Here is a 27,775-nt window from a genome sequence, read left to right on the forward strand (position 1 = left end):
CAATAAAAAATGAGGGAAACAAAAGAATCCCACCAAGCACTGGCAAAGACACAGAGCAACTGGGACTCTCATGCATTGCTGGTGGAAATGCAAACTGGAATAGCCACACTGGAAAACAGCTGGACAGTTTTTCAACAAGTTAAACACACACTTAACCTATGACCCAGCAATCCCACTCCTTGGTATTTACCTAAGACAAATGGGAACTTATGTTCTCTCATATTTAGGAAAAACTGGAAACAATTCATATTTTTGTTTATTTTTTTTTTTTTTTTTTTTTAAAGATTTTTATTTATTCGACAGAGATAGAGACAACCAGTGAGAGAGGGAACACAAACAATTCATATTTTTGAACCGGTAAATGGATAAACTGTGGCAGATCCACACAATGGAATTCCACTCGGCAATAAAAGGAACCAATGACTGATTCATGCTAAAGTGTGGATGAATCTCAAAAATATTATAACTGAATATGATAAGAAGCCAAATTTAAGAGACTACACACCGTACAATTCCATTTGTATGACACTCTGGAAAAAGTAAAACTACATGACAAGGACAGGATCATGGGTATAAGGGCTGGAAGTGATAGGAAGAGTTGACTACAAAGAGATACAAGGAAATTTTGTGAGGTGATAGAAGTGCTCTACATTTTGATTGTGGTGGTACATGCTTGACTATGAATTTGGCAGGCCACATAGCACTGTACAGTATGTAAATTATAACTCAATGTTATTTTTTTATTTTTTTAAGGAGATTTTATTTATTTATTTATTTATTTGACAGAGAAAGAGAGAGAACAGCAGGGGGGGCAGCAGGCAGAGGGAGAGGGAGAAGCAGGCTTGCCAAGCAGGGAGTCTGATGCGGGGCTTGATCCCAGGACCCTGGGATCATGACCCGAGCTGCAGGCAGACACTTAACGACTGAGCCACCCAGTTGCCCCTCAATTTTATTTTTTTTAAAGATTTTATTTATTTATCTGAGAGAGAGAGAGAGGGAAAGCATGAGCAGGGGAAGGGGCAGAGGAAGAAGCAGGCTCCCTGCTGAGCAGGGAGCCCAACATGGGGCTCAATCCCAGGACCCTCAGATCATGACCTGAGTAAAAGGCTGACACTTAACTGACTGAGCTACCCAGGTGCCCCCCATAACTCAAGCTGAAAACAGAAAACACACACACACACAAAAAGAAAAAAACACATGCTCCCATCACCAACTCTACCAGTCAACCTTCATTTCTATCTGTATACCCAGTCTCCCTTTTCCCCTTATAATAAATGAACCATCTGCTCCTGTAAATGGCTAATTCCTCCATTTGTGCACCACACTAGTCTCTCTTCCATTTTTCTTGAACTCATGACAATCAGGATTTTGTCCCCACTGCTACACTAAAACAACTCTTGTCAAGATCATCTATAACCTCGATGTCACCAAGTCAACAGTCACTGAATCTTCATCTTACTTGACCCAGCAATGTCACAAACTGAAGTGATTACTCCCTGCTTCTTGAAATACTTTTTCGCACTAGGCCTCTGGACATCCTCCTCTTGGGGATTCCTCCTGCCTCAATGGTCACTCCTTCCCAGACTCTTTTGCTGGTTCCTCTTCATCTGCTAACATCTACGGGAAGGCTCCAGGGCTCAGTCCTCCTTTTTATCTATACTGATTCCCTAGATTACCACTATCCAACAGAACCTTCTCACTGAAAACATTCTGTATCTCTGCTCTCTGATATGTTAACCACTAGCCACATGTGGCTATTGAGCACTGGAATTGTGCCTAGTGTGACTGAGGAGCTGAATTTTCAATTTTACTTAAACAGCCACATGTGGCTAGTGGCTACGTTTTGGACAGTACAGCCATAGATGAGCTCATTCAGTCTCACAAAAACACATTTGATAAAGAACTGTTATCCACAATATACAAGGAACTCTTAAAACTCAACAATAAGAAGACATAGAAACAAACAAAAAATGGGCAAAAGACCTTAACAGACACCTCACCAAAGAATATATAGAGATGGTAAACAAGCACATGAGAAGATATTCAGGGACACCTGGGTGGCTCAGTTGGTTGAGTGTCTGCCTTTGGCTCAGGTCGTGATCCCATGCTCAGGAGGGAGCTCCCTGCTCAGCAGGAGGTCGCTTCTCCCACTCCCTCTGCCCCCACCCCTCCCCGCTCACTCTCTTAAATAAATAGATAAAATCTTTAAAAAAAAAAAAAAAAGATACTCAACATATTTCGTTAGAGAAATTGCAAATTTAAATCACAATGAGATATCACTACTTATCTATTATAATGACCAAAATCCAAAACACTGACAATACCAAATACTGGTGAGCAGGTGAAGTAATAGTAACTCTCATTCACAGGTAGTAGGAATGCAAAATGGTACAGCCACTTTCAAAGAGTTTGGCAGTTTCTTACAGAACTAAACATACCATATGATCTGGCAATCACACGCTATTTTTTTTTTTAAATAAGCTCGACACCCAACATGGGGCTTGAACTAATGATCCTAAGATCAAGAGTCGCATGCTGAGGGTGACTGGGTGGCTCAGTCGGTTAAGTGTCTTGACTCCCGATCTCAGCTGAGGTCCTGATCTCAGGGTTGTGAGTTCAAGCCCCATGTTGGGCACCATACTGCATGTGGAGCTCATTAAAAAATTTTTTAAAAAATTTTTAAAAAGCTGCATGCTCTACCAACTGAGCCAGCCAGGTACCCCGCAATCACCATCTTTAGTATTTACCCAAATGAGTTGAAAACTTATGGCTAAATAAACTGTGGTGCAGTCTGACAATGTAGTATTACTTAATGCTAAAAAGAAAGGGGCTATCAAGCCATGAAAAGACATGAAGAAACCTTAAGTGCATATTACTAAATGGAAAAAAAGCCAGTCTGAAAAGGTTACCTACTGCATGTATGTTCAACTGATGACATTATGGAAAAGATAAAACTATGGAGACAGTAAAAAGGTCAGTGATTGCCAGGGGTTAGGGGACAGGAACACGTGAAAAGGCAAAGCACTGGGGATTTTTAGGGCAGTGAAACTATTCTGTATAATACTATAACAGCGGATATGTGTCGTCATAAATTTGTCCAAACCCACAGAATGCACAACACTAAAAGTGAACCCTAAAGTAAACTACGGAACTTGGGTGATAATGATGGGTCAATGCAGGTCCATGAATTATAACAAATATACCATTCTTGTGCAGGGTGTTGATAGTGTGGAAAGCTATGAAAGTGTGGGGGCAATGGATGGGCCTTCTCTGTACTTTCTGCTCAATTTTGCTGCAAACCTAAAACTGCTCTAAAAAATAAAATCTATTTTTTTAAATCCCATGTACTCACTACCAATTCAAATTTCTAACTCTAAACCAGAGCTCACACCTAAATGCCTGAATCAGTTACTCGACCATGTGCTCAACAATCTCTGCTTGGTTATCCAAAAGGAATGCCATATTTAACATGTCCAACACCAAACTGCTGATTTTTCCCATTTCAGCAAATAGTAATTCTGCTAGTACTTAGACCAAACGCCCTTGGAGTCACCCTTGCCTCTTCTCTGTCTCTCACAACATCATCTGCAAATCTGTCCTATACCTTCAAAAAATACTCAAACTCTGACCACTTCCCATAATCTCCACCACTGCTTTTTTTGTTCAAGCAATTATCACCTTTAATCCAAACTACTACAAAAGGCTCCTTACTATTCTCCCTCTTTCTTTCCATGCCTGCCGGCAGCATATTCTACACAAAATAACCACAGCCACTTTTAATAACTGAAATCAGATAATGTCACTTCCCTGTTTAAAATCTTCTAATGACTTCCTATTACATTCAGAATAAAGTCCAAATCCCCAAGAATGGCCAGATCTGGCTCCTGCTGACATTTGTGGACTCATCTCCTACCTCTGCCACCATTAATCTTAACCCTCGTTTTCCAGCTTGAATATGCCCAGCATGCTGTGCCTTGGCTGCCTCTGCCTGAAACCCTCTTCCCCTGGATGTCCACCTGGCTCACTCCCTCCCTCACTTTGGATCTCTATTCAAATGTCTCCTTAATACAAAGATCTTCCCTGAATACCTTCTATATGAGAAAACACCCCTCATACACACACCGAGTCACACTCTTGTCCACTTAGTATTTATTCCCCTTCCTAGCATTTATCACAACTACCCGTACAGGTATGGGTCTGTTTGTTTATGGTCCATCTACCTCCACCAAATGTCAGCTCCTAAAGATCGGGGACTACATCAGTCTTAATTACCACTCTATTTCCAGCACCTAGCACTGAATGAATGACTTGGCATAAGACACCTCTGTGAAACCTTCTAAAATTCCCACATACACATGAAATGAACTGTTCTCTCTCAGCGGTTTATACATGAACTCTGTACAGAGTTAAGTATCACTTTATGATATAATTAATTTCAAAAACTTCACTTTCTATCCTAGACACAAGACACAGCATGGGGATCAAAGTCATACCCTGTCATGCTCACAAGCCAAAATACCTTGATTCAAGTCCCAAATTCATCACTTATAGTTCTGCAACTTGGGGAAACTTAGTTAACCACTCTGTGCCTGTTTCCTCATGTATAAAATGGGAATAATAAAAATACCCACACCTCATAGTGTTATGAGAATTATATGGGGTGTAACATGTAAAGCCTTTAGACTTGTGCCTGGCAAAGAATATTTCCCTCAATAAATGTGAGCTATTAGCAAAGACATAAGCATCAGAATATATGATTAACATCATTGGCGGGCAATGCTAAAAGCCAGAGCCAAATACCCAAGTAGCCTCTAAACTTCTTGAGGGCCTATGTGATTTTTCGTTCTACAGTGTGTAGCTTAGTGTCTGACTCCCAGTAGGCACTCAATACATGTATGTGAAAAGCTCAAAAATGAAAAATTATTTTTATTTTCTTGCAAGGTTTTATTTTTAAGTAAGCTGTACATGCAACGTGGGGCTCTAACTCACAATCCCGAGATCAAAAGTCACACATCCCACTGACTGAGCTAGCCAGGTGCCCCAGAGAAAAATTACTCTAAAAAAATAAAGAAAATTTCAGGGTGCCTGAGTGGCTCAGTCGTTAAGCATCTGCCTTCAGCTCAGGGCCTGATCCCAGGGTCCTGGGATCGAGCCCCGGATCGGGCTCCTCTGCTGGGAGCCTGCTTCTTCCTCTCCCACTCCCCCTGGTTGTGTTCCCTCTCTCGCTGGCTGTCTCTCTCTCTCTGTCCAATAAATAAATAAAAAATCTTAAAAAATAATAATAATAAAGAAAATTGAAAAAAAAAAAAAGGATGGTACAAGAAGTGAAGAGGTAAGAACTAGGAACTCAGACTTGATCAGTGCAAATAATTCTAAAAACAACAAAAGAAGGAAAAAAAATTAAGAGGAGAGCTAAGGACATTATGCAACTCAGATTTTAAAATCCTTTGTACAAAAAGTGGAAGGAGACCGTGATCAACTTAAATGGAAACAAAGCAGTGGAAATGTGCCAAAGAGTCAGGAAAGCAACAGACAGGAGTTTTTCACCGTGTTCTGGGCAAGAAGAGAGAAGGCCAGGCCTACTGTTAGAGGCAGATGGTGCGCTCCTGACAGATGAAGGGAACAAGGCGGAGGGAGGCAGAACTAGCAGTTTCTGTTCTAGCCACCGAACAGCATTGCTAGGAGACTGCAGCCTCTCACATGCGAGTCAGTTCATCTGCATAACCCTAGAGGTAAAGTGGGCAGGCAGGATTATACCATCCACAGAATAGGAAATGGGTAACTGGAAGTTGTGCCCCAAAGTGGTAGGTCCAAAATTAGAACACGAATTCTTATCAGTATTCCATAGCCTGTCTGGTGAGACAAACTGTTTTGAGAACTACCAACCCCCATGGAAAGTCTAAAACTGTATTTTACAAACTCCTCTCTCTAAATAATAAAAATCCTAATCCTATGATTTCTTTGGGACCCCAGAATTTAGGAAGGAAAAGCTGGTTTGGATGATTTACAAATGAATTCTGATAAGGTATACATAAAACAGTTTTCTAACAAAATCAAGTTAAGTCTCAGATTCATCAGCGATTAATCTGTGATCTTGGTAGGGTGCCCAGCTGGCTCAGTTGGAAGAGCATGTGACTCTTGAGCTCAGGGTTGAGTTCCAGCCCCATGTTGGGTGTAAAGATTACTTAAAAATAAAATTAAAAAAAAAAAATCTGTGACCTTGGGCAAGTCATTTTACTTCTGAGATTCAGTTCCAAGTGGGCTTGCTTTTGGAAATTAAATGAGATACCTCCTGTAAAGCAATTACAGCAATTAGCATCATACCTGACACATAGAAAATTTCTGATAAATGTTAGCTACCATTGCTATTGTTGTTTAACGTAAGTACATATGTAGTAGACAAGGTAAGAGAGAAACCAGGCTTCTGTATAAGCATCACAGACAAAATAAATCAAAGATACAGACCTATTAAAAATATCAAAGCATTAATCCAGAAAGACCCACTCACCGACTCTGGGTCACATTTGTACCTTCATACATGTCTACTGTCACATTGGTTTTGAAAAATACTTTAACCCTTTTCATCCCGGTTTTTTGTTTGTTTGTTTGTTTGTTGCAACCTAGCAGCAAATCCAGAAAAGATGGACGAGCACTCAGAAAAATACCACTAGTGGGGCGCCTGGGTGGCACAGCAGTTAAGCATCTGCCTTCGGCTCAGGGCGTGATCCCGGCGTTATGGGATCGAGCCCCACGTCAGGCTCCTTCCACTATGAGCCTGCTTCTTCCTCTCCCACTCCCCCTGCTTGTGTTCCTTCTCTCGCTGGCTGTTCTATCTCTGTCAAATAAATAAATAAAAAATCTTTAAAAAAAAAAAAAAAAGAAAAAAGAAAAATACCACTAGAGAAAGGGATCACCTGGGAGGCAGAGCCAGTGTTTGGAGTCAGATCAACAGGGCTTCAATTCCAGCTCCACCACACACTAGCTGTGAAATTTGGAACAAAGGACTTTTACCTCTGTGAGCCTTGGTTTCTTCCCTCATTTATAAAATTGAAACAACAAACAACATAGCTTACTGAGAAGATTTAATGGAGAAGCTGCATATGGGGAGCCTGGCACAGTCAGTCCTGCACATAATTGCTATCTAATTCTGCAATATTAAAAAAAAAAAAAATCTCTCAGGCTTAAGATGTAAGCAATCAGAACAACCCAGAAAAATGTTTTCGTTCTATCATCTGGAACTTGGTCCACAAACACTCGATTACCTATTATATGCCAGGTGCAATTTTCAGGCACTAGAGATATATCAGCAAACAAAATTGATAGCCCACCCATGGCTGCCTTGCAAATGCACCCATCACATCCTTATCAAGTACATAGTAGATAACCCCAGCTGCAAAGGCTCTAAACCCATCCCGACCTCTGTGCCATCTCCACACTTCCCTAAGGCTGCTCCCAGCCAAAGACTGAGTGAGCAAGTATACAAACATAAGACTCCTCCTGGGAGACAAGACTCTTTTGACAGCAACATTGGCTTAAGAAATCTCCATCTCCTTTACCAAAACTTTCTGAGAACTGTATTTCGATGGAAGACATCCTACCTTCCTTTTCTCCCCCCCCCCAAGGGGTAAGACTTGCAAGACAGTCTGAAGGCTCTCCCAGCCTCTTCCCCTCACTCCCCATTTCTCCCTATAGGGGGTTTCCAAATCAAGCAACTGCATTGCTTCTCAGAGAACCCAGTCTACCACACCAGCCCTCCATTGAGCTTGCATTCTAGTAGGAAAGACAGATAAACAAATAAAAAAATAATCAGGAGTACCTGGCTGGCTCACTCAGTGGAGCATGTGACTCTTGATCTTGGGTTGTGAGTTTAAGCCCCACACTGGATGCAGAGATAAAAATAAAATCTTTGGGGGCCTGGGTAGCTCAGCCAGTTGGGTGTACGACTCTTGACTTTGGCTTGGTCATGATCTCAGAGTCCTGAAATCGAGCCCCGCAACAGGTTCCACAATGAGCCTGAGCCTGCTTAGGATTCTCTCCCCCGCCCTCCGTCTGCCCCTCCACCCCCAACTTGAGGCATGCATTCGTGTGCTCTCTTTCTCTCAAAAAATAAATTAATTAAATAAATTAACAAATAAAATCTTAAAAGAATTTAAAAAATCAAACCAAATAATTATAGACTGGCAAAGGTATAGCATAAGCGAATTCTTTAGGTGTTCTCCTTATCCTGTAAGTTGTGATGCTTATAAGAATCTATACATGTGTTAAAACTCATAGGCATGTATGCCAAAAAAGGGGGGAATCTTACTATATATATATATATATATATATATACATATATATATATATTTAAAAATAACTTAAAATGTAGAAAATTATACTGCAGGAGTATTAAAAAGGAACTCAGAGCAGCACCTGGGTAGCTCAGTCAGTTAAGCGTCCAACTCTTGGTTTCAGCTCAGGTAATGATCTCAGAGTCATGGAGCCTGCTTAAGATTCTCTCTCCCTCCTCCACTCTAAAATTAACTAATTAATTAAAAATTAAAAATTAAATTTTAGAAATAAAAGAAACAAAGATTTTCAAAATAAGAGAAAAGGCAAAAATAAAAATCAAAATATAAATTACAAAATATTAAATTTAAATTGAAAATACCAAAATGAACTCACAACTTTTCAAAAATTTTATTTCTTAGCTCTATCCACTGAAAAGGCCTAAAAGCAGTAACATTCTAGCAGCAATAACCACACCCAAGGCCCAGAGCTTTATTTCTAAACACTACTTCCACCTAAAAGGAATTAGGCCTCCCTGGAGAAATGGTGGACTAGAGCATGACATGGGCAAAATAAATGTGGGCCTTCTAAGTAGTGCCAGAAAAAAAGAAAATATTCAAGGACTAACAGAAGTGTGTCAAAAGAACAAAGAACCGGGTTTAAAGGGCCTCCCGCTAGCTCAATTTGGGATAATTTTAGCACCAGAGAATAATGAATGTAACCGACTATAACACCACACTAAATAATCTGAGTTTTGGTGATCCTTTTTTTTTTTTTAAGATTTTATTTTATTTTTTTAAGATTATTTATTTTTAAGATTTACTTATTTGACAGAGAGAGAGAGCCCAAGTAGGCAGAGCGGCAGGCAGAGGGAGAGGGAGAAGCAGGCTCTCCACTGAGCAAGGAGCCAGACATGGGGTTCGACCCTAGGACTCCGGGATCATGACGTGAGCTGAAGGCAGACGCTTAACCGACTGAGCCACTCAGGTACCCGAGTTTTGGTGATCCTTAAAAGTGAAAAAAGAAAGGGAAGCCTGGGTGGCTCAGTCAGTTAAAACGTTTGCCTTCAGCTCAGGTCATGATCCCGGGGTGCTGGGATCAAGTCCTGAATCTGCTTCCCTGCTCAGTGGAGTCTGCCTCTCCCTCTGCCTGCCATTCCTCCTGCCTGTACTCTCTCTCTCTGACAAATAAATACAATCTTAAAAAAGAAAAAAAGAGAAAAAAGCTCTTCTTGCAAAAGAATGTCACTAATAAAACACAAAACATAAAGCCAATGACAGAGGTAGAAAATCACTATTCTTCCACTTTCAGCATAATAATAAATTCAGGCAAGGATTATCAATGGATGCTGAAATCATCAGGTAAAGGGTGTGACTTAACAGGATAATGACATGCACCAAAGCATCCCCACAAATTATTTACTACTTTCACAGAGAAAAATATACCTTTAAAATGGTGAGAAATGACAGTCACTTCCTTATTGAAGAGATACATGGAACAGTGGAAAACCTAAGCTTTGTGTGTCCCCTGATGTGATACAATATGAAACACACACCATTACCAAAGAAACATTCTGCAAACAAATGTTAATTCTGATGTCTAGACCTAACTTTCAGTTTACAGGAAACATGAGAATACAAGAAACAAGGGAAATTCACCATAAGAAAACAATGTGACCAACCCAGCATGCAGAATATTCTACAAAACAACTGTTCAGAACTCTTAAAAAAAAAATAAATTGGGGCGCCTGGGTGGCTCAGTTGGGTAAGTGTCTGCCTTCCACTCAGGCCATGATCCCAGAGTCCTAGGATGGAGCCCAGCATCTGGCTCCCTGCTCAGTGGGAAGCCTGCTTCTCCCTCTGCCCCTCCCCCTGCTCATGCTTTCTCTCTCTCTCTCTCTCTCTCTCTAATAAATAAATAAAATCTTAAAAAAAAAAAAAAAAAGTAGGGACACCTGGCTGGCTCTCAGACAGAAGAACATATGGCTCTTGATCTCAGGGCACTGAGTTTGAGCCCCATGGTGGGTGTAGAGATTACTAAAAAAATAAACTTAGAAAAATAAGATAAAATAAAAGGAAAAGTAGATTCTCTGCCATTAAAAAAAATTTAATGGACCAATCTTGATTACTGATCTCAATTTTGAAAAATGACATTCTTGGAACAACAGGAAAATCTGAATACAGTTCGGATACTAAATATTATGGATACTAAATATAACATTACCACTAATTGTGATTAATTACATTATAAAAAGTATATAAATCAAATTGGGTAAATATGTTAACTATTCATGAACAGAGGTGGAAGGTACAGTGTTTATTACACTGTTCTTTCAACTTTTCATTATGTTTGAAAATTTTCATAATAAAAAGCTTGAAGCTCATTTACTTTAGGATCCCCAAAATAAGAACAAATAATCCAAGGATTCAGAAGTTAAAAATCAAAAGGAAATAAGTGATGAAGAGTTAGACCCTAGCCCCCACAACCACATCTTACCTCAGCATACTAAAAACTCAGTATGAGGCTCCACCCTGAAGAAATGCCCCTTATTGTAATGTAAATGATCACTTTCTCAGGGTGAAAAAACAACCACTAAAGATAATAAGATAATAAAACAAATCCTTCATTATTTTTTAATCATCACCTCTTTATTTCTTTTTAAGTAATCTCTACACTACTGGTAATGGGGCTTCTGGCTGTCCTTAGTGCCAGGCTCTCATAAGCTGATCCTGGCCTGTGCTGCCACCAAAGTAGGTTGGCCCACTGCCTGCCCCATAGGCAACACCTAACAAACACACCTAAACAGGGTCCATACTGGACAGCAAGGCACGGGGTGGTGAGGAAGAGCCATGAGTGGGTGCTGGAGAAGAAGGAGCACTGCAGGCAACAGGGCAAGGAGGTCAGACCTGACACTTGGTACACCAGCCACAAGCACAAGCCCCACTTCTAAGCAGTTGGCTGTAATCAGCTCAGGCTGCAAGTGGGAAGCCTTCTATCAGCTGCCAAATAATGTTTAGAAAAGATTTCTAGTTCTAACAGGTTTTCTTCACTAATGAAAGTTCTGAACGCATCTTAATTTCTTCTAAAAGCAATATAAACCACTTTCTGTGGAACTGTGGGAAAAAAATTGGAAGCAGGGGTGCCTGAGTGGTGCAACTGGTTGAGCATCCTCCAACTCCTGGGTTTGGACTCAGGTCCTGATCTTAGGCTTGTGAGATCAAGCCCCAAGCTCTGTGCTCGGTGTGGAGTCTGCTTGCGATTCTCTCTCTCCCTCTCCCTCTGCCCTTCCCACTTTCTCTTTCTCTCTCTAAAAACAAAATCTTTAAAAGCAAATTGGAAGGTGGGGCACCTGAGTGGCTCAGTCAGTTAAGATTCTACCTTGGGCTCAGGTCATGATGTCAGGGTCCTGGAATAAAGCCCTGCATCAGGCTCCTTACTCACCGGGGAGCCTGCTTCTCCCTCTCCCTCTGCTGCTCCCCCTGCTTGTGCTCTCTTGCTCTGTCAAATAAGTAAATAAAATCTTTTAAAAATAAATAAAATTTAAAAATAAAAAAAATTGGAAGCAAAAAGTTCTATACAAAGGTAGAATAACCATCTGAGATAGTTTATCCACTTAAGAGAAGCTATCTATTACATTATACTATCATAATAACTAAAAAAGTAAAAGAATATATAAAAATCTTATGTACACAAAGATCATGCCTATTTTATTTATTTGAGAGTGAGAGCATGAACACGTACAGAGGGGCAAAGTGAGAGTAAGACAAGCAGACTCTGACCTGGATTCAATCCGACAACCATAAGATCATGACCTGAGCCAAAATCAAGAGTCCGAAGCTTAACCAACTATGCTACCCAGGTGCCCCATGCCCATTTAAACAGAACTTTTTTTTTTTTTTAAGATTTTATTCATTTATTTAACAGAGAGAAAGATGGCCAGCGAGAGAGGGAACACAAGCAGGAGGAGTGGGAGACGAAGAAGCAGGCTCCCAGCAGAGCATGGAGCCCGATGTGGGGCTCGATCCCAGGACCCTGGGATCACGCTCTGAGCCGAAGGCAGACGCTTAATGACTGAGCCACCCAAGCGCCCCTAAACAGAACTTTTTATGCAATCTCTACACACAACATGGGGCTCGAACTCATAACCCAAGATCAAGAGTCGTATACTCCACCAACTGAGGCAGGCAGGTGCCCCATGATCATGCCTATTTTATATATAAGCAATTACAAAAAAGACTATCTTGTTAGGTTGGTAGAATTACAAGTAACTTTTTCCTATGTTACTTACTATATATTATATAAATTAAATTGCTAGCATACTTGAAAAAATATGACATAAGCATAAATAAAATCAAGATACTTGACTCAAGAAAATGAAAATAGCAGAAGACTAACAATTAAAATATTTGAGGGGCACCTGGGTGGCTCAGTCAGTTAAGGGTCTGACTTTTGATTTCAACTCAGGTCATGATTTCAGGGTTGTGAGATCAAGCTCCACGTCAGGCTCCATGTGGAGCCTGCTTAAGATTCTCTCTCTCTCCCTCTCCCTCTGCTCCGCCCCACCTAAAAAAATAATAAAAACTTTTAAAAAGTAAAGTATTTGATTTAGAAGTCTAAAATTTATTTTTATAAAAAGGGGTATTGGTGGGATGCCTGGGTGGCTCACTTGGTTGGGCATCTGCCTTTGGCTCAGGTCATGATCCCAGGGCCAGGGATCAAGTTTCACATCCGGCTCCTTGCTCAGGAGGGAACCTGCTTCTCACTCTGCCTGCCACTCCCTCTGCTTGTGCTCTCTCTGACAAATAAATAAAATCGTAAAAAGAAAAAAAAAAAAAAGGGGGGAGGGGTTATTGGCAAGATCTAGCAAAGCTTCAAGAAACTGTTCCAGATGGGGCACCTGGGTGGCTCAGTCAGTTAAGCATATGACTCTTGGTTTTGGCTCAGATCATGATCTCAGGGTCCTGGGATCAAGCCCCACATAGAGCTCTGCACTCAGCACAGAGTCTGCTTTCCCCTCTCCCTCCCCCTCTGCTCCTCTACCCAGCCCCACACATGCTCTCTCTCTCTCAAATAAATAAATAAAATCTTAAAAAAAAAAAAAAAACTATTCCAGAGGGGGGAAAAGAAAAAAGAAAAAACTACCTCATTTCCTTAAGACTTCTATAACAATAGACTGAAACTAGACAAGGATGGTACAAGGAAAGACCAAAACCAAAAGTACTAGTGAACATGGATATCAAAATCCCAAATAAAATATCAGCAAACTGAATCCCACAATTTATTATATAAATGACCTAACAGGGTCTATCCAGGCATGCAGGCAAGAAATGTTCAACATTAGAAAATCTACTAATGTCATATACCATACTAACACAATGAAGAGACCAAAATGTATACGGTCAATTAATCAGATGTCCAGAAAGCATTAGATGAAACTCAACAGTCACTCAGGCCAGGGGAAAAAAACAAAACAGAAACAGAAACAACTTCCAGCGGACAAGGAATAAACAGGAAGAAACTACCTTAATCTGATTAAATCATCTACCATGATCTTAACTTTAAACATTATACTTAATGATGAACCTTCACATGTGCTCCTGTTAATCAAACAATAAGACACAGAAGGCCACTATCACCGCTACTACAATTTAACACCATGCCAGTGTGGTCCTGGTCAATGAAAATGTGCAAGAGAGAGAGAAAGAAAAAGCAGTAAAGAAGGAAGGAAAAGAGAGGCTTAAGGACTGGAAAGTAAGAGGCAATATACCTGTTTGCATATATATAATAATCTACGCAGAAAATCCATAAGAACTAGTATGACAAGTATGAAAATGCAGCAAGGTTTCTGGATACAAGTTTATACCGTTTATACAGCAATAAACTCTCACGTACCCACGACTTACGACCACTTTTGCTTCCTCTATCCTCCCATCCTTTCCTCCCTTCATATTATCTTTGAAGAAAGTCCCAGACAACAAATACTTTTATTCATATATGTCAGTATGTAATCTCTAAAAAATGAGGACTTTTTAGGGATGCCTGGGTGGTTCAGTCAGTTAAGCATCTGCCTTCAGCTCAGGTCATGATCCCAGGGTCCTGACTTTTTAGGGATGTCTGGGTGGTTCAGTCAGTTAAGCATCTGCCTTCAGCTCAGGTCATGATCCCAGGGGGGAGCCTGCTTCTCCCTCTGCCTGCCACTCCCCCTGCTTGTGCTCACTTGCTCGCACTCACTCGCTGACAAATAAATAAATAAAATCTTAAAAAAAAAAAGACTTTTTAAAAACATAACTATATCATTTCTATACCTAAAAGAGTTAACAATGATGCTTTAATATCATTAATCAATGTTCAAATTTTTAACAATCTCACAAATGTCATAAATCTTTGTTTAGCAGTTGCTTTTAAGCTATGATCTCAGAAGGACGCCTGGGTGGCTCAGTCGGTTAAACTATGTTCTCAGTAAAGTTCATACACTGAATTTGGTCAACAATAACAAAACTCAACAGCATGACTAAACATCACCAATAACCAAAGAGAAAATGTAATATAAAAAGATCCAGGGATGCCTGGGTGGCTCAGTAGGCTGGGCATCTGACTCTTGGTTTCGGCTCAGGTCACAATCTCAGGGTGGTGGGACTGAGCCCCACATGAGGCCCCATGCTCAGCACAGAGTCGCCTTGAGATTCTCTGTCTCTGTCCTCCCCCCACTCACACACACACTCTCCTCCCTCCCTCCCTCTCTCAAATAAATAAATCATTTAAAATTTTTTAAAAAATTTAAAATAAAAATTTACATCAAAAGTAAAGGTCTAGGGGTGCCTGGGTGGCACAGCAGTTGAGCGTCTGCCTTCGGCTCAGGGCGTGATCCCGGCGTTGTGGGATGGAGCCCCACATCAGGCTCTTCCGCTATGAGCCTGCTTCTTCCTCTCCCACTTCCCCTGCTTGTGTTCCCTCTCTCACTGGCTGTCTCTATCTCTGTCGAATAAATAAATAAAATCTTAAAAAAAAAAAAAAAAGTAATGGTCTACACCTGAAACTAATGTAACACTGAATGTCAATTATACTTCAATTTTAAAAAAAATAAGAGTAAAGGTCTAAGACAACAACAAGTAAAATTAAGCACAAAGGAGCAAAATCTGTCTTAACAGCTATCAAGACTTACTTTAAAGCAATATGAATTAGATAATGTGTTGCCATTAGCACCAGAGTAACTATAAATTAATAGAACAGAATAAAGAGCTAAGAAGAGACCCATGTTATGGGACTTGGTATACAGACATGGTACTGAAGATCAGTGGGGAAAGAATGGACTGTCCTATAAACAATGTTGCGGCAACTGATTATCTAAACGAATAAAAAAAATTAGACCAAGTTCATCCCATACACAAGATCAATTCTAGGTAAATAAAGATCAAAATATGAAAAGCAAACCTTTAAAACTTTTAGAAGAATTTTGGAGAGTATTATGTGCCACGAAAGATACCAGAAACAAGCTGAAAAGACAAGCTCACAGACTGGAAGATTTCTGCAACACAAACCGACAAACAACTGGAATCCGTAACGTATTAGTAAAACACTAATAAATCACTAAGAAAAGACAACCAAATAGGAAAATAGTCAAAAGCAAGTCACACAACACACAGAAAATGCTCAACCTCACTAGAAGTACAGGCAACAAAGAATAAAACAAAGTTTCATAACCAACAGATTGGCAAAACCAGAAAGTCTGTAAAAAGCAAAGATTGATAAGGATGTGGAAAAACAGGAAGTTTTATGCACTACTGTGGAGGTGTTATTTATTTAGTTCAAGCATTTGGAGATAAACTTGGCAACTTCCAGTAAAACTGAAAACGTGTATATCATATCACTCAACAAATTCACTGGAGTAGGGCTTATCAAACAGCAATTCATGACCCATTAGATTATAAAATCAAATTAATGATTCTAGACCAGCATTTGTGCATATATTCAGGAAACATACATACAACCTAGAGGGAAAACATCAGAATATAATGCATGTCCTAAGGTTAAGAACTGTTTCTAAAAATTTTTGCTTCAGTTAAATTTATATGTCATATGGATGGGTACTACACTGGATTTAAAATATCTTACTATAAGTTGCCATAAAAAAGGTTTGAAAGCCACTGCCCAAGAAATATTCTAGCAAATGGACATACAATAAAGTCATTTACAGAGATGTTCACAACAGCACTGTGTTGGGTTTGTTTTTTTTTTTTTAAGATTTTATTTATTTATTTGACAGAGATAGAGACAGCCAGCGAGAGAGGGAACAGAAGCAGGGGGAGTGAGAGAGGAAGAAGCAGGCTCCCAGCGGAGGAGCCTGACGTGGGGCTCGATACCAGAATGCTGGGATCACGCCCTGAGCCTAAGGCAGACGCTTAACGACTGCGCCACCCAGGCGCCCCATGGTTTTCTTTTTTAATTTATTTATTCTTTTTTTTCTTTTCTTTTCTTTTTTTTAGATTTTATTTATTTATTTGACAGAGATAGAGACAGCCAGCGAGAGAGGGAACACAAGCAGGGGGAGTGGGAGAGGAAGAAGCAGGCTCATAGTGGAGGGGCCTGATGTGGGGCTCGATCCAATAATGCCGGGATCACACCCTGAGCCGAAGAGCAGACACTTAACGACTGCGCCACCCAGGCGCCCCATTAATTTATTTATTCTTTTTAGTAATCTTTATACCAACATGGGGCTCTTACTCATGACCCTAAGATCAAGAGTGGCACACTCTTCCGAGCTAACCATAGCAACATCATGTTTAAAGTGGAAAAATTGGGGACGCCTGGGTGGCGCAGTCGTTAAGCATCTGCCTTCGGCTCAGGGTGTGATCTCAGCGTTCTGGGATCGAGCCCCACATCAGGCTCCTCTGCTAAGAGCCTGCTTCTTCCTCTCCCACTCCCCCTGCTTGTATTCCCTCTCTCGCTGGCTGTCTCTCTCTGTCAAATAAATAAATAAAATCTTTAAATAAATAAATAAAGTGGAAAAATTGGAGGGGCGCCTGGCTGGCTCAGTACGTACAGCATGTGCTCTTGACCTTCGGGTTATTAGTTCAAGCCCCACATTGGGCCTACAGCTTACTTTAAAAATAAATAAAGTGAAAAATTGGAATCTAAATGTCTACCAGTAGGAGACTAGATAAACAAAATATATTTTTTTAATATGGTATATTCATAAACAGAACTGTACACAAAAGTTAGGATGAGTATCTTATATATCACTATGAGTAAATTATACAAGCATAAGCTAGAAAAGAACAAACAATATAATATCACTTATATTCACTTTTAAAATACCTAAAGTGATTCTAACTATTATTTATGAAACATATATATATAGTAAAAATGTAAAAACACGGACAGAAAGGATACAACCAACTTCAGGATGCTGGTTGCCTCTATGGAACACAGAAGGGGAACTGAATCGGTAATGTATAAAAGATACTTGTATTAAATCAGAAATGTTTTATGCCCTTAATTTTTTAAACATAAATAAAACAAAAATGTTTTATTTATTCTGAGTAACATTCATTAATTTATTAATAAATTTTATTATTAAATTTTACACACTAATTTGTTTTGCTAATATTTATTAATATTTTTTATTCTGAGTGATAAGTATACAGATTATTTTATGGCTAGCTGTACTTTTTTACTTTTTCTATATTTTAATTTTTTCCACATTAAAAAAGAATTCCCTCCTTGATTAAGCTGCCTTAAAAAGAGCTGACGGAAAACAAAAAAGGTAAATAATTACAGATAATACAAACAGCCTAAAACAACTAGGTGTTCAAAATGTCCATAATTCATATATCAAATCTTCTAGCCCCAAAAGGCAGCAGAGACATTTTCTGCTCCTGCCAACATTTCCCTGCTTCTCTTTTTCTCTCTTTTCTCTTCCTACACCCCAGGAACTGGTCGGTCTATTTTGAGAAAACTCCTCAAAAAGACTACACTCTTCCTTATGAAAACTCAGAAAGGCTTGAGTTCTGAAACCCCCATCTTTATCTTAAGCATTATCAAATGACCAAATTCTAGGATGTTCTCAACAACAACCATCATTTTACAGTTGGTAAGGAAGGCCTTTCTCCACATATTCCATTATTTGATTCTCAGAAAAACTCTGAGGTTGATATTACTACTACCCACACATTCACAGATGAAGCTGATGCTCACAGTGGTGATTACCACCCAGAGGTCACAAGTCAATGACAAGTCAGGACTACAACCCCTCAGCTCTAAATTTAATCACCCCTACAGAGTGATGACTAAATTTCAACCATAACATACACCCAGAAAACAGGAGGTGTTGTTCACAACACACAAACTATTCCAATCTAATCCCTTTCCTTCATTCTTCCATCCTTGATCTTTCCTCTCTTCTTCCAGACAGGCAGGCAAGAACAAGAGAGCTGCCACTTTTAACTGTTCCCTGCCTTGTAGCCATCCATGCTTCTTTTTCCCATCAGTCCTTCCCCCAAACAGGCAGAAAGGAGAAACAAGTATTAACAAGTAGTCACTGGATGGTCTCCATGACAGAGGGATCCCAGCACCAAAAAGAAAGGACATTTCCACAGCTCTAGGCTTAAGTCTCCTTCTACCTTCCAAGAGTCAGGGAGCAGGAAAACACTAGAGAAAAGCCCAGGCTACCCCTTTTTATCAATGCTAGCAAAAATCCTTTACTGAAGGAATTTAATTAACAGAAAAATGTAAAAGTACCAGTTTTTTAATCGGTCCCGGGCTTCCAACTGGGCTCCCACTTCAAAGCTGATTCCTCGTCTGTTAGGTGGATGCTTTGTCATTTTCAGTCATCAGCGGGGCTGCCTTTATTCTCCTGAAAAAGCCAATTAAATATTTATGAAACTTAGGCAAAGTCTGCCCAGAGTGTAGCATCGCTCACTACACATAAAAGACAAACAGGCATTATTCAAAACAAAAAGCTCCAGGAAACTGCCAGTGGCTTCTTTAAGCCTGCTCTCATCCTAACACAGGTGTGCCCTCCACTGGCTCCTCCCTCTCTATTATGCAGCAATCTGTAGTTCCAGAAACCATGAGGAGACCCCCCACTCAACCTTGCTGACCAAGGACTCACGAATAAGGGGCACCCCTCAGAACTCCAAAAAAACAATTGTTCTCCACATTAAATACAATCATTTGCTAATGCATTCAACAAGTATCTGCTGAGAGACTAGAAAAACGGTAAAGACCAAAAGAGACACAGTTCCTGTCTTCATGAAGCCTCTAGTCCACTGGGGGGAGACAAAAATGTAGCCAGTAAACAGATGAATAACTACAAGCTGCAACTCCTATGAATTTTAAGTAATACAAAAGAAGTAAACAAAAGCTGAGACACTGATTTCTGGCCCTATTTGGAAGGCTGGACAAGGAAGAACTATACTTTTTTGTTCTATTTTCTGCCTCTTCTTGAGTTCATTCTGACAACTTATATTTTCCTAAGTAATTCATCAAATCTTTGGATACTGGGATGGTGGTGAATAAAATTTATCTTTAGGGACCAGACATGGTTCTGATGGAAATGTAGCCACTCTGAGCTGTTGGGGCACTTAAGCAGGAGACGCTCACACAGCAGGCTACCTCAAACTGCACTTTCCTGCACTAAACTTTGGGTCTCAAAAGCTGATACTGCCCAAGCAACACCACAACTCTGCCAAGTCAACATCTGCCTCATACCAGAAACATAATCTTTGTAGTGGACCAAATGTGGAAAAATCACACAAGTGGATCCTCATATCTGATGTGTAATGCCATCACATCTTAGGAAGAATTCGTTTGCAGTACATTACTTGAAAAGGCAGGATCCGAAAATACACCACTTTGAGCTCACATTAAAACTCACGTATGTTTGGGACACCTGAGTGGCACAGTCAATTAAATGTCTAATTCTCGGTTTCAGCTCAGTCATGATCAGAGTCCTGGGATCAAGCCCCATGTTGGGCTCCCCCTCCCTTTATCCCTACCCCTCCCCCACCTGCACACACTCTCTCTCTCTAAAATAAATTAATCTTTAAAACTCATGTGTGTTTAGGGGTGTCTGGGTGGCTCAGTCAGTTAAGCACCAGACTCTTGACTTCTGCTGAAGTCATTTTCTCAGGGTCATGGGATCGAGCCCCACATCAGGCTCTGCACTGGGTGTGCAGCCTGCTTAAGATTCTCTCTCCCTCGCCCTCTGTCCCTCCCCCCGCTTGTGCGCTCTTTCTCTCTCTCTCTCAAAAAAATAACTGAAATCTTAAAAAAAAAAAAAAAAAAGCTGGTAGAAAAATACAGGTTGTAGGTGATTGTTCTTTTCCTTTTATTTATTAATTTTTTGAAGTAATCTCTACACCCAACATGGGACTTGAACTCACAACCCTGAGATCAAGAGTCACGTACTCTACCAACTGAGCCAGCCAGGTGTGCCTGTTCTTTTCCTTTTAAACAGTTTCATAGGGACACCTGGGTGGCTCAGCTGGCTAATAAGCATCTGCTTTTGGCTTAAGTCATGATCCCAGGGTCCTTAGATCCAGCCCTGCATTGGGCTCCCTGCTCAGCGGGGAGTCGGCTTTTCCCTCTGCCTGCCGCTACCCCTGCTTGGGCTCTCGCTCTCTCTCTCAAATAAATAAAATCTTTGAAAAACATAAAGTTTAGTAAATTTAAAGATTTTCACAATGGAAATTTTCCATAAGAAAAACAAAAACATGTAATTTGAAGGATGACCTATCCATTAAACAACCAATTCAGAAGGGCTGATACCAGGGAACACACAAAGCAAGTGAAATGAAGGCAGGAAATGGTTGACAGTTGTATTATGGAAGCTGAAACATTCTAATAAACTGAAAAGTTACTATGTTAAGGAGTGTTTCCAGTATAAGAACCCTAGGAAAGGGAGAGCCAGAGGTCTGACTGGCTTTACCTACCACTCTCCAGGAAAATGAGACATTAAATCTTATAAGTAAATCCAATCAGTATAATTTTTCACTTTGGGGGCACTTGAGTGGCTCAGTCGTTTAAGTGTCTGCCTTCGTTCAAGTCATGGTCCCAGCCCCGCATGGGTGGGCTCCCTGCTCAGCGGGGAGCGTGCTTCTCCCTCTCCAGCTCCCCCTTGCTTGTGTTCCCCCCTCCCTCTGACAAATATATAAATAAATAAATAATCTAACCCCCCCAAAAAAGTTTTCATTTTGGCTTGATTGACAAATACCACCTCAAATTATCCTTTTATCTCTTACTTCATGCATAAGTAACATACAGATTAATAGTTTGGCCTCCCAGGGGCGCCTGAGTGGCTCAGTCGTTAAGCGTCTGCCTTCGGCTCAGGGCCTGATCCCGGCAATCTGGGAGTGATCCCGGCAATCTGGGATCGAGCCCCACATCAGGCTCCTCCACTGGAAGCCTGCTTCTTCCTCTCTCACTCCCCCTGCTTGTGTTCCCTCTCTCGATGGCTATCTCCATCTCTGTCAAATAAATACATGCATACATACATACATAAAAAATAGTTTGGCCTCCCAGATTATATGAAAAAGTAATGCCAGGGCTGCCTAGCTGGCGCTGTTGGTAGAGCACGCAACTTTTGATCTCAGGATTGTAAATTAGAGCCCCACGTTGGGTGTAGAGATTACTTTAAAAAAAAAAAAAAAAAAGAAGCGATGCCAAACAAGAAGGCAAGAGTGGCACTGAACACTCACTGAGCTCCTACTATTTGTCAGCAGAGGGACACAGCTCCCTTTTATAGATGCTATGTATATAATGCAATGGGATTAAATGCTTGGCCTCAATCCCCAAATCCACCCCATACTAGCTGAATGAATTTGGGTAAATTATTTAACCCCTCTGAATTTGTTTCCACTCCTTAAAAAGGGTTATCGGTGATAACAGTACCTGTATCTCCAGGCAGTGCGTGTGAGGATTAAATAAGATAATCCATTTAAGGGGCACAGGACTGGACAAAGTAAGAACTATAAAGGAGTTATTAACTGTTAATAATTCTATTATCACAAATGAAGAAATTATGCTTAAAGTAATTTGGTGCTAAGTGACAAGCCCCAGAACAAAAGCTCAGGTCTGCTTGATTTCTGAAGTAATTCTTTCACCACACAAATTCTCCCCAGGTATCCTAGGAGGCCTTCCATTAAAATACAGGAGTGTGGAAGGAAGGCAGTAAATGAATGAAGATGAGCAAATTATTCCCAGGGGCTCAAAGGGGGAAAAAAGGGCGGGGGAGAAAGAAAGAAAGAAACAATTCCTCTTGATGCTGAATTGTCAGAAGGTCTTCCTTATCATGAACCAAAACCTGTTTCATTCTAACTCTGACCCACCTGTTTGAAGTTTCACTCTGGTATTGAGAGGGAGCAGAAGGCTAGCTGAAGACAAAGCATAAGCTGACACCCTGCAACCTCTCCCCTTACCCCCACTCCTGGGTAGGATAAATGTGACATTCTTCCAGGAAGCTCTCAACATAATGTTAATGCTTTACTAGAAGGAAAAACAACCATAGCTTGAAAATAGCAAGGCCTCCAGTATCCTGAGAGTCTTCTTTAGCATATGAAAATCATTTTGGACACCTCCCTTTTTCCCCAACTCCCAAGTATATAATCAGCCACCCCTCACAAACCCCTGCAGCAGCTCTTTCTATCCATGGGTCCCATCCCAGTTCTTTAATAAAACCACCATTTTGCACCAAGAACGTCTCAAGAATCTTTCTTGGCCATTGGCTCCAGACCTCACCCCACCAAACCTCACCTACATTCCTAAACTACATCAGTACCACAAAGAATAAGATGAAGGATTAATCTGACTTTTGTGTCCCATCCCCAGTCATCCCTCCACTCCTCTGGGGTGGCAGTGTTTGTTTTTAGATTTCACATTAAATCATTCAACAATTCATTCGTGAGTATTATCGGTAAGGCATTGTGCTGGAAATTAGGAATAAGAAATCCAATTCAGTCCCTGCTCTAGTCCACCCAAAAAGACAAACACAAACACTGGAAAGAGATGAACAAACTCCAACAAGGGGCAAGGGGAATGACGCCTGAGAAATCATCTAAAAGTCTCAATTTAATTTTGTTGTTATTGTTTTTAAATAAGCTCTACACCCAACATGGGCTTGCACTCACAGCCCTCTGAGACCATCTACGGACTTAGACAGCCACGCACCACAAAGCCTCAATTTAATTTGACAACAACACTAACAAATAAAAAAGAGTTCAAGACAGAAGCAGAAATTTAAAAAAAAAAAAAAAAGTTACCTAAGAAGTACCTTTTTTTAACTTCTCACATTTAGTTTTAAACACAGATTGTTCTCAAGATGCAAAAAGGGGAAGATTCCATAGCTTTCAACTTATCCATTCTTCAGGGCCTTAGCTTATTCTTCCAAAAATCTCCAGCTTCCAGAATTAAAAGTTAAAGGGAATACATTCAATAAGAACATGGAGGAAAATTAAAAGAAAAAAATCTTATGCAATCTGTATTTATACAGGATTCCATTTTAAAGACCTTGACAGAACTTTAAATTACTCCTTCACATTTAAATTTTCCTACAATGGGAACCCACTGCCACAAAGAAGACATAAAGCCTTATTTCCTTAAATACAGTATTCATAGTCGAGGCCCCTGTTATCAATAATAATAAAAGCTTTAAGTATATGCTGTGTAATAATGTTTAAAATGCACTTTCAGAAATGGGGGGGGAATAGCTACAATGCATATGACAAGGAGCTAACTTCCTATATTAAGAAAGAGTGCACACAAACCAAGAACAAAAAAGTCAACTTACTTAAAAGTGGGCAAAGTATAAGAACTGGCAGACTACTGGGGAGTGGAGAGATAATAGAAAGGTCTAATAGCATGTTATATTCTATCTATGTAAACTCACCCTAAATTAAAGGAAATATAAATCAAAATAACAATTTTTCAGTTCTAAGGCAAAAAAAATCTAAAGGTAGGATAACCAGTGTTTGCAGGGATGAGGAGAAAAAAGCATCCTTATGCACTGTTGATAGAAGCATAAATTGGAAAAGCTTTTCTAGAGGCAACTTGGCACTACCTACAAAAATACACATCCGGCGCCTGGCTGGTTTAGTCAGAAGAGCATGCGACTCTTGATCTCAGGGTCATGAGTTCAATCCCCATGTTGGGAGTAGAGATTACTTAAATTAAAAATACACATATCTGGGGCACCTGGGTGGCGCAGTCGTTAAGCGTCTGCCTTAGACTCAGGGTGTGATCCCGGCGTGATGGGATCGAGCCCCACATCAGGCTCCTCCGCTATGAGCCTGCTTCTTCCCCTGCTTGCCCTCTCTCTAGAGTTCTCTCTCTCTCATAAATAAAATCTGTAAGAGAGAAAGCAAGCAAGCAAGCAAGCTAGCTGGGGTGGGGAGGAGAAAACACTTTATATATATATATATATATATATATATAGTGAGAGAACTTACCAACATAGTTGTATATAAACTACAAGACTCCCTGTTAGTGACTCAGGAAGTACCTAACACTGAAGGAACACTGAATAACAGTGAGAAGTTTAGGCAATTTTGAAAGAAATTAAGCATGAAACTGTCAGAGGACATGGAGGCAGAAGTATGCTGAAGTTGGGTGTGAGGACAAGCTGCCTGCCTAGGTTAGAAAAGAGGCAGTGACAGGAGTGACTTGGACGAGTGAATGATTGGCAGCCCGCCCAACAGAGCACGTGAAGGAAATCAGATCTGCTAACAACAAGCTCCCACAGACACTGGGTTTCTAAGCAAGGTACTGACAAAGACTCAGAGCAGGGTAGACCTTGGAGATAAGCAGCCCCTCATTTTACAACTGGGGAGAATGAGGCCCAGTAGCATTAAGTGACTTGCCTGAGGTCTCACAGTGAGTGGGAGAGCTGGGACTAGGGCCAAATCCAGATCAAATCCGTTACTGAAGAGGATCTGACATTCATGCGAGGGATGAGGGGGGAGGGGGAGGCACGGGACACAAAACACTCTAGTCATTCAGGTTTGTCCTGATTAGGGCCCAGAACAGGATCATGCTGGAAAAAAGGCCTTGACAGGAGACAGCCAGGGAAATAGGTGCAGATGACTTAAGACATTTGGGAAGGAAAAGCCACTAAGACTTATTTGATACAAAAAGAGAGCATTGTAAGCACTGATTGCCATCAAAGAATATCATCTTCCCACCAGCATTCACCTTTGTGAAGCTCTGGTACAGAGATAAGCCAGCAGCTTCTATTCAAGGTCCAGGCACCTGCCTTTCCCAGGCCCATTTCCAAAGAACCTAGAAAACCAAAGCCTCCTTGGAAATTCCAACACATATGACCCTGCTCATTTAGGGTATCTCAGTCTCCCTACCCATGGTAGGATGACAAGTGAGGACCTAGAGAGATGAGAGGGCCAACCACTATATAAACCCTGCAGTATTCACTAGAAGACTCTATGTCAAGAGGCACCTCAGTGGCTCAGTCGGTTGAGCGTCCAACCCTGGATTTCAGCTCAGGTCATGATGTCAGAGTCCTGGGACAGACCCTCACATCTGACTCCCCACTCAGCAGGGAGTATGCTTGTCTCCCTCTCCATCCCCCGATCTCATGCACCCTCGTTCCTGTGACCCCCCCAAAATAAATAAATAAATCTTCATAAAAAGAGAAGAGGAGCACCTGGGTGGCAGGGTCAGTTAAGCACCCAGCTCAGGTCATGATCCCAGCATCCTGGGATCCAGCCCCATGTCCCGGGTCAGGCTCCCTGCTCAGCAGGGAGTCTGCTTCTCTCTCCCCCTGCTCTTGCACATGCACAAACTCTCTCCCCCACTCAAAAAAGGAAACAATCTTAAAAATTTTTTTAATTTAAAATTTTTTAAAAATTTAAAAATTAAAAAAAGAAGAAAAAGACTCTATGTCAAGAATTATGTTCAGGGACAGCTAGGTGGCTCAGTCGGTTAAGAATCTGCCTTCAGGGGCGCCTGGGTGGCACAGCGGTTAAGCGTCTGCCTTCAGCTCAGGGCGTGATCCCGGCGTTATGGGGTCGAGCCCCACATCAGGCTCCTCCACTATGAGCCTGCTTCTTCCTCTCCCACTCCCCTGCTGTGTTCCCTCTCTCGCTGGCTGTCTCTATCTCTGTCGAATAAATAAATAAATAAATAAAATCTTTAAAAAAAAAAAAAAAGAATCTGTCTTCAGCTCAGGTCATGATCACAGGATCCTGGGATCAGCCCTGCACAGGGCTCCCTGCTCAGCAGGGAGTCTGCCTCTCCCTCTCTCTCTGCCCCTCCCCTCAACTCTTCTCTCTCTCTCTCATAAAAATAAATAAAATCTTTAAAAAAAATTATGTTCACAACTGCAGCAACTGGCTGGCTCAGTCAGTCAGGAGAGCATGTGACTCTTGATCTCGGGGTCGTGAGCTTGAGCCCCATGTTGGGTGTAAAGTTTACTTAAAAAAAAAAAAATATGTCCACAATTAGGCAAAAAATATTTAAGCATTTTAATTTGACAAAATACATAAAAATTCAAACTCCTTAAGAAATTTTAGCCATTCAGGGCATGTGAGTGGCTCAGTCAGTTAAGCATCTGCCTTCGGTTCAGGTCATGATCTCAGGGGTCCTGGGATCAAGCCCCGTGTTGGGCTCCCTGCTCAGCAGGAAGTCAGCTTCTCCCTCTCCCTCTGCTGCTCCCCCTACTTGTGCTCCCTCTTTCTCCCCCTCTGTCAAATAAATAAATAAAATCTTAAAAAAAAAAAAAAGAGGGGCACCTGGGTGGCACAGCTGTTAAGCGTCTGCCTTAGGCTCAGGGCGTGATCCCGGCGTTATGGGATCGAGCCCCACATCAGGCTCCTCCGCTGTGAGCCTGCTCCTTCCTCTCCCACTCCCCCTGCTTATGTTCCCTCTCTCGCTGGCTGTCTCTATCTCTGTCGACTAAATAAATAAAATCTTTAAAAAAAAAAAAAAAGAAATTTTTGTCATGGTTTTAAAAGCTAAATGCTACACTAACTGTAATTATGTATAACTTATAGTCCTCAGAAGGGGACCATGGCCTTGTACAAACTTTAGAGGATATGTCTGGATAAAGAGAAAGTGGAAAATAATACCTCAGCATAAGGCTAACCACCACCTTTCCTACTTCCACAGAGATATCCTTGGCTTTGTGTATAGAACTTCAATACTCAAAGTGTATGTAGTTCAGTAATATTGGTATCACCTGGGAATTAGAAATGCAGATACTGAGGACACACCCTAAACTACGAGATCAAAATTAACATGTTAGCAAGACCCTCCCCCCAGAGGTGATTTAAATGCACATTCAAGTTTAAGAAGCATCGACACAGAATACTTTAAGGGTGCACTGTATATAGCAGTACCAAATAGATAAAAGTACCAAACAGGCATATCAAGAGACCAAGTATCTGCTCACTTTCTGTATATCATATTTTATTAGGTACTGATCAGATAGACCTCCGGTGTTTTTTAATCAATTTGGTATTTACTAACGACATGATCTAAATGTGGGATCCATTTCACTTCC

General features: G+C 40.8%; 1 protein-coding gene across 1 annotated transcript in view; it reads right to left on the bottom strand.

Annotated features, from left to right (window-relative positions):
• The window catches only part of PHF20 (PHD finger protein 20), a 133,732-nt gene that overhangs the window by 103,205 nt on the left and 2,752 nt on the right, over window positions 1-27,775 (bottom strand). The window contains exon 2 of the mRNA XM_002916414.4: window positions 19,006-19,120. Coding sequence (XP_002916460.1) covers window positions 19,006-19,088 — 83 coding nt within the window. The 5' untranslated portion in view covers window positions 19,089-19,120. The remainder of the gene's footprint in view (window positions 1-19,005; window positions 19,121-27,775) is intronic.

This window comes from Ailuropoda melanoleuca, chromosome 13 (genome assembly GCF_002007445.2).
Source record: "Ailuropoda melanoleuca isolate Jingjing chromosome 13, ASM200744v2, whole genome shotgun sequence".
Lineage (NCBI taxonomy): Eukaryota > Metazoa > Chordata > Mammalia > Carnivora > Ursidae > Ailuropoda > Ailuropoda melanoleuca.